General features: G+C 40.4%; 1 protein-coding gene across 1 annotated transcript in view; it reads right to left on the bottom strand.

Moving 5' to 3' along the window:
- The window catches only part of SEC11A (SEC11 homolog A, signal peptidase complex subunit), a 38,387-nt gene that overhangs the window by 1,112 nt on the left and 20,879 nt on the right, over positions 1-16,396 (bottom strand). Inside the window, exons 3-4 of the mRNA XM_028089415.2 lie at positions 12,647-12,796; positions 6,156-6,275 (exon numbers count right to left, since the gene is read on the bottom strand). Of these exons, the coding sequence (XP_027945216.1) occupies positions 6,156-6,275; positions 12,647-12,796 (270 nt within the window). The remainder of the gene's footprint in view (positions 1-6,155; positions 6,276-12,646; positions 12,797-16,396) is intronic.

Genomic DNA, 16,396 nt, shown 5'->3' with positions numbered 1-16,396 from the left:
TCAAACCAGCTGGGGCGACAACACAAACACAGCCAGACCATTACAAGGTACTTCATGTTAAGAGTCCAAAAAGTGAGTGTAAGAGCTCCATTACAGTGCTGAAGATTGTGCCACCCTCTCATTTGCTAACCACCTGTAATCTGGCTCTGGCTCTCCTGATCCCGACACTTCTTCCAGAACAGCTTAAATCGCCGTGTGCAGACCAGTCTCACCTCCCATCTTCCTTTTCATCTCTGCAGGTTTTGACTTTGAGGACCACAAACTTCCCTTGAAAGCCTTTCCTTCCTTGGCTTCTCAAACACACCACAAATCTATTTTTCCACCTACCTATTGGCTGCTACCCCTTTATTTTTTTCACTAGCTCTTTCTTTCTCTTTGCCCCTAAAGTTTATCCCCTTAAACTAGATAGAGATAAAACCACCTGTTAAATAATCTCATAGACCTGATGTATTTCCTTTGGAGTCTTTACCACATTTTTTTATTACATAATTGGTTGCACAACTAACTGAAGAGTGTCTGTCTCTCCTATTCGACTCTATGCTCCATAAGGGCAAAGGCGATGCCAGTCTTGCTCCCCACTGTATCCTCAAGGCCGGATGTAACCCCTGTACACAGTAGGCATCCAGTAAACACTGCCTGATGGAATGTATGGATGTCCAGGCCTCTTCTCTTCCTTTCCTTGGGAGATCTCACTTACTCCCGGACTTCACTTCTCCCCCCAATAGAAAACACTCCATAACCTCGTAAGAATTCAGGGGAGAAAGGAAAGGTTAGCAGGGTACCGTCACTGTGGGAGGAAACGGCAGTTAGCAAATGCACAACTTTCTTCTTTCTCCTCCTCTTTTACTACTGGACTCTAGAACGGGCCCAATGATACTGACCTAGAGCTTGTCCAAAGGAGGGAGGTTGGGCTGAGGTGGAGACTGAACCTCGCATACTTTAAAATAGCCCAAATATTTCTACTCCGGGTATCCACAACCTGTGCACCAACATCCCAAAGGTGCACAAACAAATCACCTCCCACATAACACCTCCACTATCAAAGCCTTAGGCAAGCTTGAAAAACAGAAATTTTGTCTTTTGGTGCACTTCCTTCCTTTGAAGAACTCCTCTTACTTCCTGTCTCCTGTCCTCACCCCGTCTTGCCCCTCTCCCTTCTGGCCGCATTACCAGACACTCCCACCCCCCGACCCCTCCCCATCCCCAAACTTCCATTCCATAAGTTGATGTCTCCTAAAACCAGGCCTCCTTCGTCAGAATCACTTGGATAGCCTATTAAAAGTGCAGATTGCTCTATCTTCCTCACATTTACTGACTCAGAGCATCTGTGGAAGTGGGGCCCAAATAATGCTTCTGCACACTCTAGCACCAGCTCAGTTCTAGCTAGTGACATGCCTGGAAGAGCCAGGTGGTGGAAAATAACATCCCTTCCTAGGACCCATGCTTTGGTTTCAACCCCTGGAACCTCTAAGAGCTGAAAAGTAACAGTCCCTCCAGGATGGCAGAGCTAAGTTCTAGGATGGTAGACAGGGGTTTTCTATGTCTTTAAATACGTATTTTTTCTTTGGAATACAATAACATTTCTTTTGTCTCATCAGATCTTCATAAAAGCAGTAGCTTCCAGTGAACGTAAATCATCTAATTTAAGAAGGTGAAGGCATATGCCTCACAGTAATATGCAGACTAAAAGCTATAAAAGTATCTGTGATTTCTGCTAAAACAGTATCAGGCTGCTGATTCTGGTCTTATGATCAACCAGCAGCCATTCTCACGGACAGAGGCTTTCACTGTTCCCTCCATGCAGTATCCACGTTCAGAGAACCTTTAGCTCCCAGTGATCACGTAGCCTGTTTATGAGTTATTCATGGAAATATTTCCCCCCCTAAGGTTGGTTTTTCCTTGCCCCACCATAAAAGAGATGGAAGCAACTTGGCCTTTAGGGGTAATGTAAGCAACTAATATGACAGGCAGTCCAAAGTCAAAGAAAATATTTAATTATTTGTCTCACCGTTTCCCTCCATGGACAGAGACAGCAAAGGGTTGCTAATCGAGTACGTAATGCTGCTACCATTAGTCATCTTCAATTCAAATCCACTGCACTTTTTTTCCTACTCTGCTTGGAGAAGCTCTGCTAAAGCAGAGTGAACAATAAGCAGAAGAAGGCTTAAAAGAAGTCAAACATGCCACCCACAAAGCCAGCTCCAACAGCAGTCTGTGCTGAGTTAACGTCTCGAGGGCAGAGTGTAGAGGACTACATGCCCCTGGGAGGTGCTGGTGAGGAAGGAGCCTCGGACGGGCTGCTGATATTTGGAGAAAATAATTTTGTCGGGTGTCAGAGGGGCCTCTAACCAGGAAGCCTGGGCCCCGGGAGCTGACTGAAAAATGATCACTGTTTCTACCCCAGAATGAGCCGTTTTAAACGTTAAGGAAAAAGTGCATTTTGGAAGCCTCATCCTTAAAGCTGGTTTTAGCCAACAGAGAGCGCAATTACCCCTCCCTTCGACATTCTTTCCATCGCCAGGACCCTGCCCGGCCGAGGCCCGCTCCTGCCCTGGCCTCCTCTCGCTCCTACTTTTCTTGCACAAGCAGCTCCTGCTGCTGTGTCTTTGACCTCCTCCAAAGAGGACGGGTCACTCCCCACTCGATACTTAGTTGGTTCGGTATCAGTTCCATTTCCTAAAATGGTCTTTATCACACACTGCTGTATCAACAGACGTCGAAGACGCAATGCTGAGCGGAAGAAGCCAGACGTAAATGAAGAGCACGTATTGTGAGATTCCGCTCATATAAAACGTCCAGAACAGGCAATCCACAGCAACGGAGAGCAGCTGAGTGGTTGCCAGGGGCTGCAGGGAAAGGGGACGGGCAGTGACTACAAATGAGTATGGAGTTTCCTTTCTGGGGTGCGGATACCTTCGGAAATTAGACAGTGCTGATAGCTGGGTAACCTTGTGGATGTAATAAAACCCACCGAATCGTATACTTTTAAATGGTGAATTTTATCTAATATATGTGAATTATATCTCAATAAAATTGTTTTAACTTGTGTTTATTTAGGGCCTTAGGCCGCAGCGTTAAATTTTTTAGTGTGCAGCTAAATTTTAGGGAAAAAAAAGGTTTTTATTGTGTAAAGACACTTGTACCACAGTCACAGACCAATCTGCAGAAAAGCTATTCTTAAGGTTTGGGTACAGTTGGGCTTTGAATTACCAGTTTGTGTTTTATAAACATAGTTGCCACAAAAGGAGGTGCTATGCCCTGCCATGTGTTCAGGGAAGTGGCAGGATAAGCTAGACAAAGTAACCTTGCACGGTTAAGATTCGGTGCGCCTGCTCTGTAGCCATGTACGTCCCAGATGTTTATACTTCATGGAAAGTTACTTAAATTCAGAGAGCACCAGCCTATTTTTTTTTTTTTTAATTAAAGGTCACAAAAAGACCTATATTTTCAATGTTGGGATTTTATTTTATTTTTGTAAAGATTTTATTTTTAAGTAATTTCTACACCCAACGTGGGGCTCAAACTCACAACCTGAGACTGAGCCAGGCAGGTGCTCCTCAATGTTGGGATTTTAGAAATAATACTGAATATAGTTAGAGAATAAAAAAAAATTCTTCAGAAAGACAAGTTACTTGAGTGAAAGCCTGGCTCCTGTACCCTTCTGTGGGATGATGCATCTTCTACCCAAACAGGGGGCCAGAGTGAGCAGACAGAACTGCATTAAATACCTAAGAATCAAGATCCACATAAAGGGACACTGTTATACTGGGAAGAGTATAAATAAAACAGTACGGCAAGATTTAACAAAAGCTTTCTTAAAGTATGCCTAGGTTTCACCCAGTAATTCCACTTCCTTGAATTTACTGAAGAAATGATTACTGGGCAGAGACACTGAGATGTATGTAAGATGCTCATCATGACTTGTTCACACACACACAAACACTCAAAGCATCTACCAATAGGAGATTGGCTAAATAAAAATATGGTCTATCCATTCCGTGGACTAGCACACAGCTATGAAAATGATAATATGGAGATGTATCTTTTGATTTGCAAAAATAGTGATTACTTTGGGGATAAAAAAATGTTATAAATAGCATGACTACCTCTCCTCACACACAAAATGTGTTTATGTGTATATACATACATATGCTACCTGCATCCTTTACATAAAGACTAAAAGAACCGAAACCAAAAAGTTAAAATACTTATGGAGGGGGAGGGAAAGGATAGATGTGAAAAAAGACTTTTTAAAAAAATTTTTTTAAAGATTTACTTATTTATTTATTTGGCAGAGAGAGACACGGCGAGAGAGGGAACACAAGCAGGGGGAGTGGGAGAGGGAGAAGCAGGCTTCCCGCGGAGCAGGGAGCCCGATGCGGGGCTCGATCCCAGGACCCCGGGATCATGACCCGAGCTGAAGGCAGACGCTTAATGACTGAGCCACCCAGGTGCCCCAAGATTTTTTTTTTTAAAGATTTATTTATTTGAGAGAGTGTGTGCATGTGCACACACGGTGGGGGGAGGGGCAAAGGGAGAGGGAGAGAAACTCAAGCCTACTCCCTGCTGAGCTCAGAGCCCGACATGGGCTCGATCCCATGACCCGCGCTGAAACCAAGTCGGACGCTTAACTGGCTGCACCACCCAGGCGCCCTGTGACTTTACTTTTTGATGACTGTTATTTATGTTTCTACGTGAATCTGCACATTGCAATTAAAAGAAAAACAAAAAGACTCAACGAGACTGATGAGTCTGAATAACCACATTAGCAGCATCTTGGGAACTATGGGAGACGGGAGTGTTATTTCTCAGAAGCACTGATGATCTGGTTTGTATTATAAAAGTATGTTTGGGGCGCCTGGCTGGCTCAGTCGGTGGAGCATGTGACTCTTGATCTCAGGGTTGTAAGTTTGAGCCCCAGGTTGGGTGCAGAAATTACTTAAAAATAAATAAAAATCTTATAAAAAAAAAAAGGATGTTTAGCTCCAATACAGGAAATGAAGTTCCCTTGAACTGGAGCCATGCAAACAGCTTCGCAAGACACAAAATACACCGTGGGTGCTTGTTCTGATCCAATCTCTCTGGCCCCAAACCAGCACCTCTCATGCTGTAACTGAAGCAGCTTTCACTTAGTACTGTACACCGACTTCTCTGTGGGAAGAGAACTGCTCAGTGTGGTGGCCTGATCTCTAGTAGAATCACTCTGAATCCACTGTCTACAGAAGGCGCAGATGTGCTGACAGGGGTCAGGGCCCCATGTGGCAGCTGAATAGTGAGAACCAGCAGCTCTCCACTTTCAGGAGCGTGATGCCAGTAACTCTGGCATGATGGTTAAGAGGGTGGGCTCCGGGGTCAGCCGGCCACTGTTCATCACCAGCGTGGCCTTAGATAAGCAACCTAACTCGTCTGTGTTTCCTCATCTGTAGAATGGAAATATTAGGGTTGTTCTGTGGTTAAAATGAGGTAATACTTGTAAAGAATTTAGAATGAGTCTCTGGCACATAGTAAGCCCTGATAAATGTGAGTTATTGTTAATACTATTAATAACATGAAGGTAGTAACAGTTCTATTATGTCCTCATGTCAATAACTTACAATTCCTGTCCTCCACTGATCTGTTCTCCTGATAAAATCTGAAATAAACAGGCTTAATATAACTTTTAAATTTCATTTGACCCCAATGATTTTAAGACTAGAAATAAAACAGTAGGAAATAAACATGATAAAATTAACTTAAATGAATACTTTAAGTTGCTGACTCAGTAACTACTTAAAATATACATTTCAGGAAGCAGGATCAATAACTGCTCCGGACCCCCAAACTAGCACGGTATAGACTCGGGAGTACAAGAAGGTGCTCAATAACATTTTTTGAATGAATGAAATAAACAAACGAATTTTTAAAATTGTCACTCCAATCCGTCATCTCATCACTGATAACTCTACTCTTTTGCTGTACCCCATTTCCTCCCCTCTGGAGCAGTATCCCCCAAGTTTTAGATGTATTTTAAGAAGCATGCTTTTTCAAAGGACACAAGGTGATTTGGTAGAACCAGGACCAAAACATGTATTTAATTGTGTGTGATCAGACGATAAGACAGAGGGACACATTCCATGTGCCATGAAAGCAAAGTAAATGCTCCCCCCTCTACTTACCCCCTTGCTCTCCCCACGACATCTTTCTTCTCTAGCCAATGTTGTCCTTGTTTATAGAGGCCTCGGTCATCAACGGCATTATTATCTCCTTTGGTCAAAAACTTAATATGTCCATTTTGCCTTAAAAGAGTAAGGGGAAAAAAAAAAAGTGAGGGAAAGCCAAGTTATCAAATACCTTCATGACATTTGCAAGCACAAAATTCGCTTTGTTAACCAAAAATGCTGTAGAACTGTGGTATTTTATCATCATAACTAATATCAAAATAATTATCTATTTAGCCAAAAGGATGCTCATAGCTCTGTTTATGGTAGGGAAAAACTGGAAGCAAGCTGAAAGTCTAACATTCAGGAGTTAAAATATGTAAGCATTGAGGACAATGTTATAGAAGAATAGTTAATGGCACTGGAAGATGATATACATTTTATTAAGTGAAGAAAAGATTACAGAATAGCATATACAGTATAATCTCATTTTTATATTTAGATAAACACAAACCACCGATTTTCTGTAAATACGAAGAGCAAAGGAACACATTAAACTACCTCACAGAATATAATCCACAACAAACACTAGGGAAACTAAAGAATAACCTAGTTTCTTCAACCAACAAGTTGTGAGGAACAAAGAAAGTTGGAGAAAGAATTTACAAGCTTAAATAAAAGAGATTATAAAGCCTTATCAACCAATTGCAACCAAGGACCTTACGTGAATCTAGATTCAAACAAACTGTTAAAAAAAAAAGCTTATGACCCAATTGGGAATTTGAACAAAGACTGGAAATGTAATGATACAAAGGTATGGTTGTTCTTTTTTGGGGTGTAAGCATGCTGACTGTAGTTATATGTTTTTTAAAAGCTCACTGCTTACACTTTATAGATATTTACTAAAATATTTACATGTGACATGACATGATATCTAGGATTTGATCCAAATAATACAGGAAGGAGAGTGGGAAGAGGTGGTAGTCTAAGTGGGGCAGAACTGGCCATAGAGTCATAATGATCGGGACTGGCTGAGAGCACAACAGCAGTTCATTATACGGTTTTGTATACCTCTGTGCATGTTAGAAATGCTATCTATCTATCTACCTATTTGTTTATATTTTATTTTTAAGTAGGCCAACGTGGGGCTTGACATGATCCTGAAATTGCAAGTTGCAGACTCCACTGATTAAGCCAGCCAGGCACCCCAGAAATTCTCCATATTTAAAAAATGAAATGAGGGACGCCTGGGTGGCTCAGTCAGTTAAGCATATGCCTTCAGCTCAGGTCATGATCCCAGGGTCCTGGGATCGAGTCCCCCATCGTGCTCCTTGCTCAGCAGGAAGCCTGCTTCTCCCTTTGCCTGCCACTCTCCCTGCTTGTGCTCTCTCTCTCTCTGACAAATAATAAAATCTTTAAAAAATAAAATGAAATATGGGGCGTCTGGGTGGCTCAGTCGGTTGAGCGTCTGCCTTTGGCTCGGGTCATGATCCCGGCGTCCTGGGATCGGGTCCCGCATCGGGCTCCCTGCTCGGCAGGGGGCCTGCTTCTCCCTCTCCCACTCCCCCTGCTTGTGTTCCCTCTCTGTCAAATAAGTAGAATCTTTAAAAAATAAATAAATAAATAAAATGAAATAAAAAATAAGATAGTAAAAAAGATCTAAAGTGATAGACCAAGGTATAACAGTGGCCATCTATGGCTTTCTTTAGCTTCTAATTTTTTTCCCCAACAAACATATATTGCTTTTACATGCCAGGGTTTTTAGGAAAAGCATTTTACTTATCAGGAAATTATTAGTTTAATTCTTCTAAAGAACAAGAGTTTTCTAGTAGTTTTAAAGTTTAACTGAAAGCAGAGTACATTTTACAGTTTGATAAAGACTATCTTAAAACTAATTCAAGTGAGTTTGGGTTAAGTACTATATAAAGAAGAAAATTAGCCTCAGACTCCTACTGACTAACATCCACTTAGATTCTAAGCCAGAAACTGGCTCACTAGACACAAAATGTGCAGATTAAACTAAATTGGAATGTGTTGCAAACACCAAAAACAGTTAAGTGCAAATAGTCACATTAAAAATGAGATTCTAGTTAGAAAAAAAATGCAAATATATACAGAGAAAAATAATCCTTAGCTGACAACTCAGCGAGGGAAAGAGTGTCTGAAAACTTCTGGAGAGTGAAAGAGGGAGGACAGGTGCCAAGGGGGCCGGCTGCAAGAGTAAAAGTCAGGAGCACAGGAAGGAAGAGTCTATTCAACCATGAAAACAACAGTGAGCCCATGGAGGCAGAACAGGAACATCAAATATGAGGAAAGGGAAATGGGGGAGTGGAGAAGCTCCCCAGGAAAGGAAAGGGATGCTACAGGAGACCTGGGCTCTCCTCAAAGACTTGATTTGCCAACAAGACACACAAACGAACCCGAGTTCCCCACTCCGGGATGGTGTCGGCAGAGACCGCTAGAGCTGTGTGAAAAAGCAGAGGTCTCCGTCTATGCGCCCCGGCTTCTCTTCGACCCGCTGTCAAACCTACTCCAGCACATCACAGCTCATGGCCCCAACACTGACTGATGCAGCACTTACGCAGGGCTCTCCCCTGGCTGCCGCGGGGACCAAATATTCAATATCATCTATCTCTGAGGAGCTCGACAGGCTTGCTGTGTAATTCAACCATCAGAATACTGTGACGTTAGGGGGCAAGAACTAATCACTTTGTAGGTAAGAAAAAGTAAGACCCCAAAAGCCAAATGGGTGCAAAACAATCTCTCTCTCCGCCCAGAAAGAGCAAAGCTGAGGATTAAGTCATCCCCACTGCCAACTTTCTCCTTCCAAATACCTGACCACACACCAGTGTTCACCATCATCAAACCATAATGCCTTTTATGATAGATGGAACTTAGTAAGTGCGCATCAGAGGAGGCTATAAAGTAAAGTATGAATTTATATGTGAGAAAAGTGTCCACATTAAGAGGGACTTGACTAGCAAGCTAATGTAAGGAACAACTCAAGAGAATTAAGTCAACTGATAATATTTCAAAGTGATGTCGTCTCTTAAATGAGAACACAGACCTCGCTATGTGCTAGCTCTTACCTGACTCATTTCTGTTGGAAGGTAATGGAAAACAAGAGAGTAGGCAGGGGGAGAAAGACTCAAAGAAGAGATGTTTCGATGTTGATGTTTCGCTGTCTGCAGAGCATGTGTAACCTTGCCTGCAGGTGTGTCTCATAGCCCTCTTGGAGGAGCCAGGAGTAATAACTCCCCCTTTTTCTTACTAAATTAAAAACATAGTAACTAGACTACAATAAATGGAGGAGGTGGTTGAGTCTTTTTAAAAAACACCACGGACAGCTTTTTCTCAATGTACTATTTACTACTCCAAACTACCTCCTATTACAAATACTAGAAGTTTTTTAATGTCCCTTACAAGAATATTTTGCCTGAGCTCAGCAGTGCACTACAGCTAAGTGTGCTTTCCCACTGCCTGGTCAGACAGCTCAGCGCACAGAGTGTGTCCTCTGGAGAACAGATAGGACGAGGTAATGACCACCTTGGGCACAAAGAACGGATTCAAATTCATGGGCCCATTACCAACATATTAAGCAGTACTTGGCAAGCTGATCTTTTAGTTTAGGGATTCTTTGCATATGTGGTAATACCAGGTATATTCTACCATATGTTCATGAGGTAAGCCTGTTACCAAAAACTGTACTGAGTAGATCCCAGTGTTGTACAGGGGGAAAATGTATATTTATAAAACAAGGAGAGAATTACCCAAAATTTAACATTCTCTCTGGGTGTTAAGGCTGCATGTGATTTTGTTTGCTATATTTACCGATTTTATACAGCATCTTATTGTATGCTATATAATAAGACTGTTCACAAAATGGAGAGTCCATATGAAAAAAAGAGCTTTTTATGATATTTTCAAATTTACAAAGGCACTGTACATAAGAAGCAGGTGGAGAAGGAAAGGCGGAATGAGACCAAAGAGAGAGGTCAGCTGAATGATTCCTACCTCTCTTCTTCTCAAAGTTCAGGATTTTATTTCTTAAAACAATGTTCAGATGAAAGAAATGAGTAACAGTGCAAAATTCAGCCTGAAAACGTTCAGGGCACATTTACTAAAACACTTCATCCATTCTGGTTGTCATTTAGTCTCATATTTAAGAACACTGTTAACACTACTAAATCAAATGATGTTCACAATCAGGTATTTTAGTCTCCCCAAAAGAAAAAAGGAAATTGGAAGCTTCAGAATATTAACTGGATCTGTTATCTAAACAGGCCTTCAAGCTGAAGGCATCTCAAGAGTCTAAAATGAAATCACCAGGGCGCCTGGGTGGCTCAGTTGGTTAAGCCACTGCCTTCGGCTCAGGTCATGATCCTGGAGTCCCGGGATAGAGTCCCGCATCGGACTCCCTGTTCGGCAGGGAGTCTGCTTCTCCCTCTGACCCTCCCCCATCTCATGCTCTCTCTCTCTCAAATTAAAAAAAAAAAAAAATCTTTAAAATGAAATCACCAAAACCCCTAGATTAGTAGTACCATACAGCTTAATACATTCAGAATTCTGTTAAAATTATTTTTAAAATTTAAGGAATCCATAATTGATGTCAATGAACCTGCCCTAAAACAAGATCAGCTGTTTAAAATAAAAAACTCACTCAATTTCAAAGGATGGCATATAAAAACGGGTACCTTTTGCTCTACCCAAAGCAGGGTCTGAGTATCATTTGATTTTCTCTGATAAAATCAGGAAAAAGTTGCCTCTGCTTTGCTCACAACAGGCAGTGCTAAGAACAAACACCACAAATCCATTTTGAGAATCTGGAAAACACTGCCTGTACTGAATAAACCTTCACAATTCCAAACTAAATTTCTAAAAAAATTAAGTTGTTCCTTCTTAGTCAATAGTAAAATGCCATTTTAAAATTGTAATCTTTCAAAATATATACTGAAGTTTGAAAAAAAAAAAAAAAAGCAGTGCCATCTTTACTTCACCAATGAAGAAAGAACTCTTTTAAACTAGAGTATTTATGGGGATTTTCATAAAGCAACAGTTGAGGGTGCCTGGGTGGCTCAGTCAGTTAAGTGTCTGCCTTCAGCTTAGGTCATGATCTCAGGGTCCTGGGATCGAATCCTGCATCAGGCTCCCTGCTCAGAGGGGTGACTGCTTCTCCTTCTCCCTCTGCCCCTCCCCCCTGCTCTCTCTCACACATGCAAATAAATAAAATCTTAAAAAAAAAAAAAAAGCAACAGTTGAAAGTTCCCTCTTCTCTAAGTGGAGAAAATAAATTACTTTAGAGGGTAGGGTAAGAATAAGATAATATTTACTTAGGGCTCCTTCATTCTAAAGAACCTAAAATCACTGTCTCACTGTTTTCTTTCCCCTCCAGGTGTCCTCTAGGACACCTACCTTTTCCTTCATTTCTTTCTTTCCTTCCCTCCTGAATGTTTTCCTTAACTTAACTAGAATGTTTTCCTTTCCTTACTACCGATTTGTAAGGAAGGGGGTGAGGAATATGGAGCTGGACAGAGAAGCATAGGCTCAGAACTCACAGATCTTATAATTCATCTTCCTAAACCTCTTAATATTGCAGATAAGGAGATAGACCCAGAGAGGTGAAATTTTTTGCTCATTGTTATGCCCCACACCACCAGGTGATTCTACAAGTTTTACATATGTCCCTTCTAACCCTAAAATGCAAGAGTCTATGTTTAAAAGACTAACTTAGATTTTTTTTTTAAAGATTTTATTTATTTATTTGAGAGAATGAGAGATAGAGAGCACGAGAGGGAAGAGGGTCAGAGGGAGAAGCAGACTCCCCGCTGAGCAGGGAGCCCCATGTGGGACTCGATCCCGGGACTCCAGGATCATGACCTGAGCCGAAGGCAGTCGCTTAACCAACTGAGCCACCCAGGTGCCCAAAGAGTAACTTAGATTTTAGAAATTTTCTTTGGAATTTAGGGGTGTCTGGTGGGCTAAGTCAGTGGAGTGTGTAACTCTTGATCTTGGGGTTGTGAGTTTGAGTCCCATGTTGGGTGTACAGATTACATAAAATCTTAAAAGAAAAAGAATTTTTCTTTGGAATTTGAAAAAGTTCATAAATTTATTCTTATTGGATATGTCTGTTAGATTGCCATAAAGTTGTTTTTTTTTTTTTTTTTAAGGATGAGGGAGGGCTACCTCATCAATTACATTAGAAGATTCTACTTGGGATCAACCTTTATGTCATTTTTTGGGGGGTGATACACAGGGCTATGGATCTGGTTGGGAAGTAAAAGGAAACCAAGAAAAACTTCCAAAAAAAGCTTCAGAGAAGTAAATGAATTAATAAATAACTATTTAGCTTTCCAAATGTTCACTAAACCTTCAGACATTTATAAAAATGGATTGGAAAAAGGACTTAGGCATTCCCCACTCTTCTTAATCTTCAGGTTATCAAAATTAAACACTGCAAACACTAAAACATGAAAAGATCTTAAAACAGGGAAGACATAGTTTGCACATACTTTTCATGAATCTTCAAGACTCGGTGAACTATAGGAATCTCTCTTCCTTCTATCCTAAAAACAACAATTTCTCCCACTCGGATGGGATCTTCAACTCGATTTGTTAAAAAGAGAAGATCTCCTCTATGAAATGCTGGCTCCATGCTGCCACTAGGAGGGAGAGAAGAATATAATAGAAAACAGAAAGTGTGAGATTAAATTTACTTTCAAAATTAGATATTCAACAAAACAATCACAAATATCACCTCTGGAGTATACTCAATACTTTAACAAATGTATCAGCATTGATGTGTATTGTTCCCAAAATATGGTTTCCACAGACTAATGAGTTATACAAAAGTTTCTTTTGGTTATTAGCCTTAACTGACTAGATCCGTTTCAAGCATTGCTATTCAAAGGAACTTAAATCTTGAAAAGGGCAATGTTACTAATTCCTTAACCTTGTAAAATTTCAAGTGACAAATGGAATATAAAAGAATGAACTTTATACACTGCCCTTATTCTCACCTCATCTGAAAACGCTAAACACATTCAAATATTCAAATGAGAACTGGACCGTCTTCTGCCATTTATAAAGATAGAGACCAAGATGACCTTACAGTTTTGGTTAAGAAGGAAAAACAGGGGGCGCCTGGGTGGCTCAGTTGGTTAAGCGACTGCCTTCGGCTCAGGTCATGATCCCAGGGTCCTGGGATCGAGCCCCACATCGGGTTCCCTGCTCCTCGGGAAGCCTGCTTCTCCCTCTCCCACTCCCCCTGCTTGTGTCCCCTCTCTCGCTGTGTCTCTCTCTGTCAAATAAATAAATAAAATCTTTAAAAAAAAAAAGAAAATTATATCAAAACAGATAAAAGCTGAGCTGCTACGGTTTAATGGCTCATTTTTATTGAGTACTTACTGTGTACAAAGTGCCATTCTAAGTTTTTTTTTTTAAACAATCTTCAGAATAACTCTATGATGTAGATACTCTTATTAACCTAACTTTATAGACAAGGAGATTGAGGCTTAGAAAGTTTTAAAGTTATAAATCAAAAAAATGTTAAATGTTGAGATTTGAGCAGGGAGTCCAGCAGAATCCACTCTCACTGTGCTAACCTGCCTCTAAGCCACTGTAGAATTTTCAGCAGGGAGTATCATAAGCACATTTACATTTAAGAAACATCACTTCAGAAGGTATAGAGTATGTAGAGGACATTTAAATATTTATTGAATTAATGAGTAAACTAGAAAAGATCAGAAGGTAGACTGACTGGGAGACCAGTTGTCCAGGCTATTACTTATAACTGAATTCTTGGCAATCATTAAAAGTGTTATTAAAAATATGGACCCAGGAGAATCATAAGGGGACACAGAGAGAAAAGGACGCACACACAGAATTACTTAATCACGTAAGAAGTAATATACACGAAAAAAGAGACTAAAATGTTAATAGTGATTCTATCCCAGAACTATGGGTGACTTCATTTCGATTTTTTCTGTGTTTTCAACATTTCATGTAGTGAAAATATATTAACTTTTTCTGATTACAAAAGCATATTTTTAAGGGTCACTACAATAGCCCAGGCAGGAAATGAGGAGGGCCTGAAACAGAACAATAGCAATAGGAAGACAACTATAAAAGAGTAGAAGAGAAAGGGACAATGACAAATCTGATGGCCAATTGGATAGGACAGAAAGGGGTGATCAAAGATGACTCCTGGATTTTTAACAATGGCAATAGAGCAGATGCCAGTGATAGTCACAGAAACAGAAGGAAGAAGAACAGGTATGTGGGAAAAGGAGATGAATTTTACTTTTACTACATGGAATTTCAAGTGCCCAGTCAATATTCAGATGGAGATGTCCAGTGTAGGGTGAAAACAAGAGTCTAGATTTCACGGAAGAAAGCTGGATGAGAAAGAAAAAGATTTAAAAATTCAGATACAGATGGGGTTAAAAATACTGTGGGGCACCTGGGTGGCTCAGCTGGTTGAGCATCTGACTCTTGATTCAGCCTCAGGTCATGATCTCAGGGTCGTGGGATCAAGCTCTGCGTTGGGCTCTGTGCTCATCGAGGAGCCTTCTGCTTGGGATTCTCTCTCTCCTTCTCCTTCTGCCCCTCCCCCCACCCAGCATGCGCACGCTTTCTCTCTCTCAAATAAATAAATCTTAAAAACAAAAACAAAACAGTGGGCAGTGAGAGAACTATTAAAGAAATACACTGGGGGACACTTTTTAAACATTAAATAAATTATTGGCAAACTTTTTACCACTGCCCGACTAAATTTTTAAAACTAATACATCAATTGTAAATTTTGTAAGAAGTTATATATAAGCCACTTAAATATTTTTAAACTGACTTCAGCTCTATAAAGGGGAAAATAAGTTTTGAATGTTCGCTGAAACTCCAGTTAAAAAAATAAATAAGAAAGTATTTGTCTTCACCTGAAACTAATATAGCACTATGTGTTAAATATTGGAATTTAAAAAATACTTTTAAAAAAGTTATTTGTCTTTATCCCCAGTGACTTCACAAAAGTCCTAAAAGTGGATTCTCAGTTAACCTGAATCCTCTGAGGCATATTTAGTTCCAGATAATAATTATATTCCTCGAAGTTACATGAAACCCCAGGCCACCTCGTTTTACTTGGCCACCCAATCATGTCTAGTACCTTTGTCTAATGACTGCTCCTTCTAGTCTTGACCAGATTTTCTTCCACTAGGACCTGGTCTCTTTTAATTTCCTTTCTTTATTCCACATCAGTAATCAGAAAAGCTTAGTCTATAAATAAACCTACCTGCAAAATAACTTGTCCAAACACCACCTTTAAGCCCCAACTGATATTTTAGATTTTCCAGCCGTAGCAGAAGTGAACTGTTTCCAGGACCACAATGTTGAACAGGTCCTCAGTCGAATCCCCTGTTCACTCCAACATCCCCAGTTTACAGGTCATTAGATTGTCCTTAAGCATCTCCAGTGAAGGGAACTCAATCTGAAATAATCCCAGAAGAATCTCTAAAAGAAGCCTCCCTGGGCTCTCTATACCTTTTTCCCCACAGTGCCAATTAGTGTGACTTCTCTTTCTGTCAGTGTTTGAAACCGAAGCTCTCCACTGAATTTAAAACTGCCTGGGAACTTGGGGCCATGTCTCTGTACTCCCAGAGTAGTACATTAAATGCTTTCCCAGCTAATAAAATACATACATGCCTTCGGATCTCTAAAATTACAGTTGGATGTGTTTATCAATAAACACAGAACAAAGGTATGAGTAAGAGTAGGAGTAAGGTAAGAGTAAGACACTGAAGACCCAGTGCCTTGCTGCTGGAACCACTTGTTGCTGAAGTACTTATATCCTAAGATGACAATGAAGGAATCAAACTGATCTTGTTAAGAGTAATGTACTATTACCTACACTCTACATAATGATTTATTTTATATTTGTACACCGTTATCTCGAGAAAAGATTTGAAATAGCTTATAAAATTAAGCCCCAAATTAGAACTATAATGATTCAGTTAAACAACCAAGTGGTAATTCTCCAAAAAGGAGTTAGTTACTAAATTTGGTTTTTAAATCACTAGAGTATGAGTTCAAGGGTAGAGAAGGAAGTATGGGGGGCAAAGATTCAGTACTGTCACTTTAAGAGGCAGCATTAATATCTTCAAAATTCCTGAAGTCTGTTTAGAAGTGATATTTAAAGGTCAGCAGGAAACATGGAAATAATTAGTGATGCTTCTGTACTGACACTGAGAACATGCTGCAGAAAACCTCTT

The sequence above is a fragment of the Eumetopias jubatus genome, unplaced genomic scaffold (genome assembly GCF_037043125.1).
Source record: "Eumetopias jubatus isolate StellerSeaLion01/CBP00866 unplaced genomic scaffold, mEumJub1_p1.0 scaffold_7, whole genome shotgun sequence".
NCBI lineage: Eukaryota > Metazoa > Chordata > Mammalia > Carnivora > Otariidae > Eumetopias > Eumetopias jubatus.
This window is presented reverse-complemented; position numbering and strand designations above follow the sequence as displayed.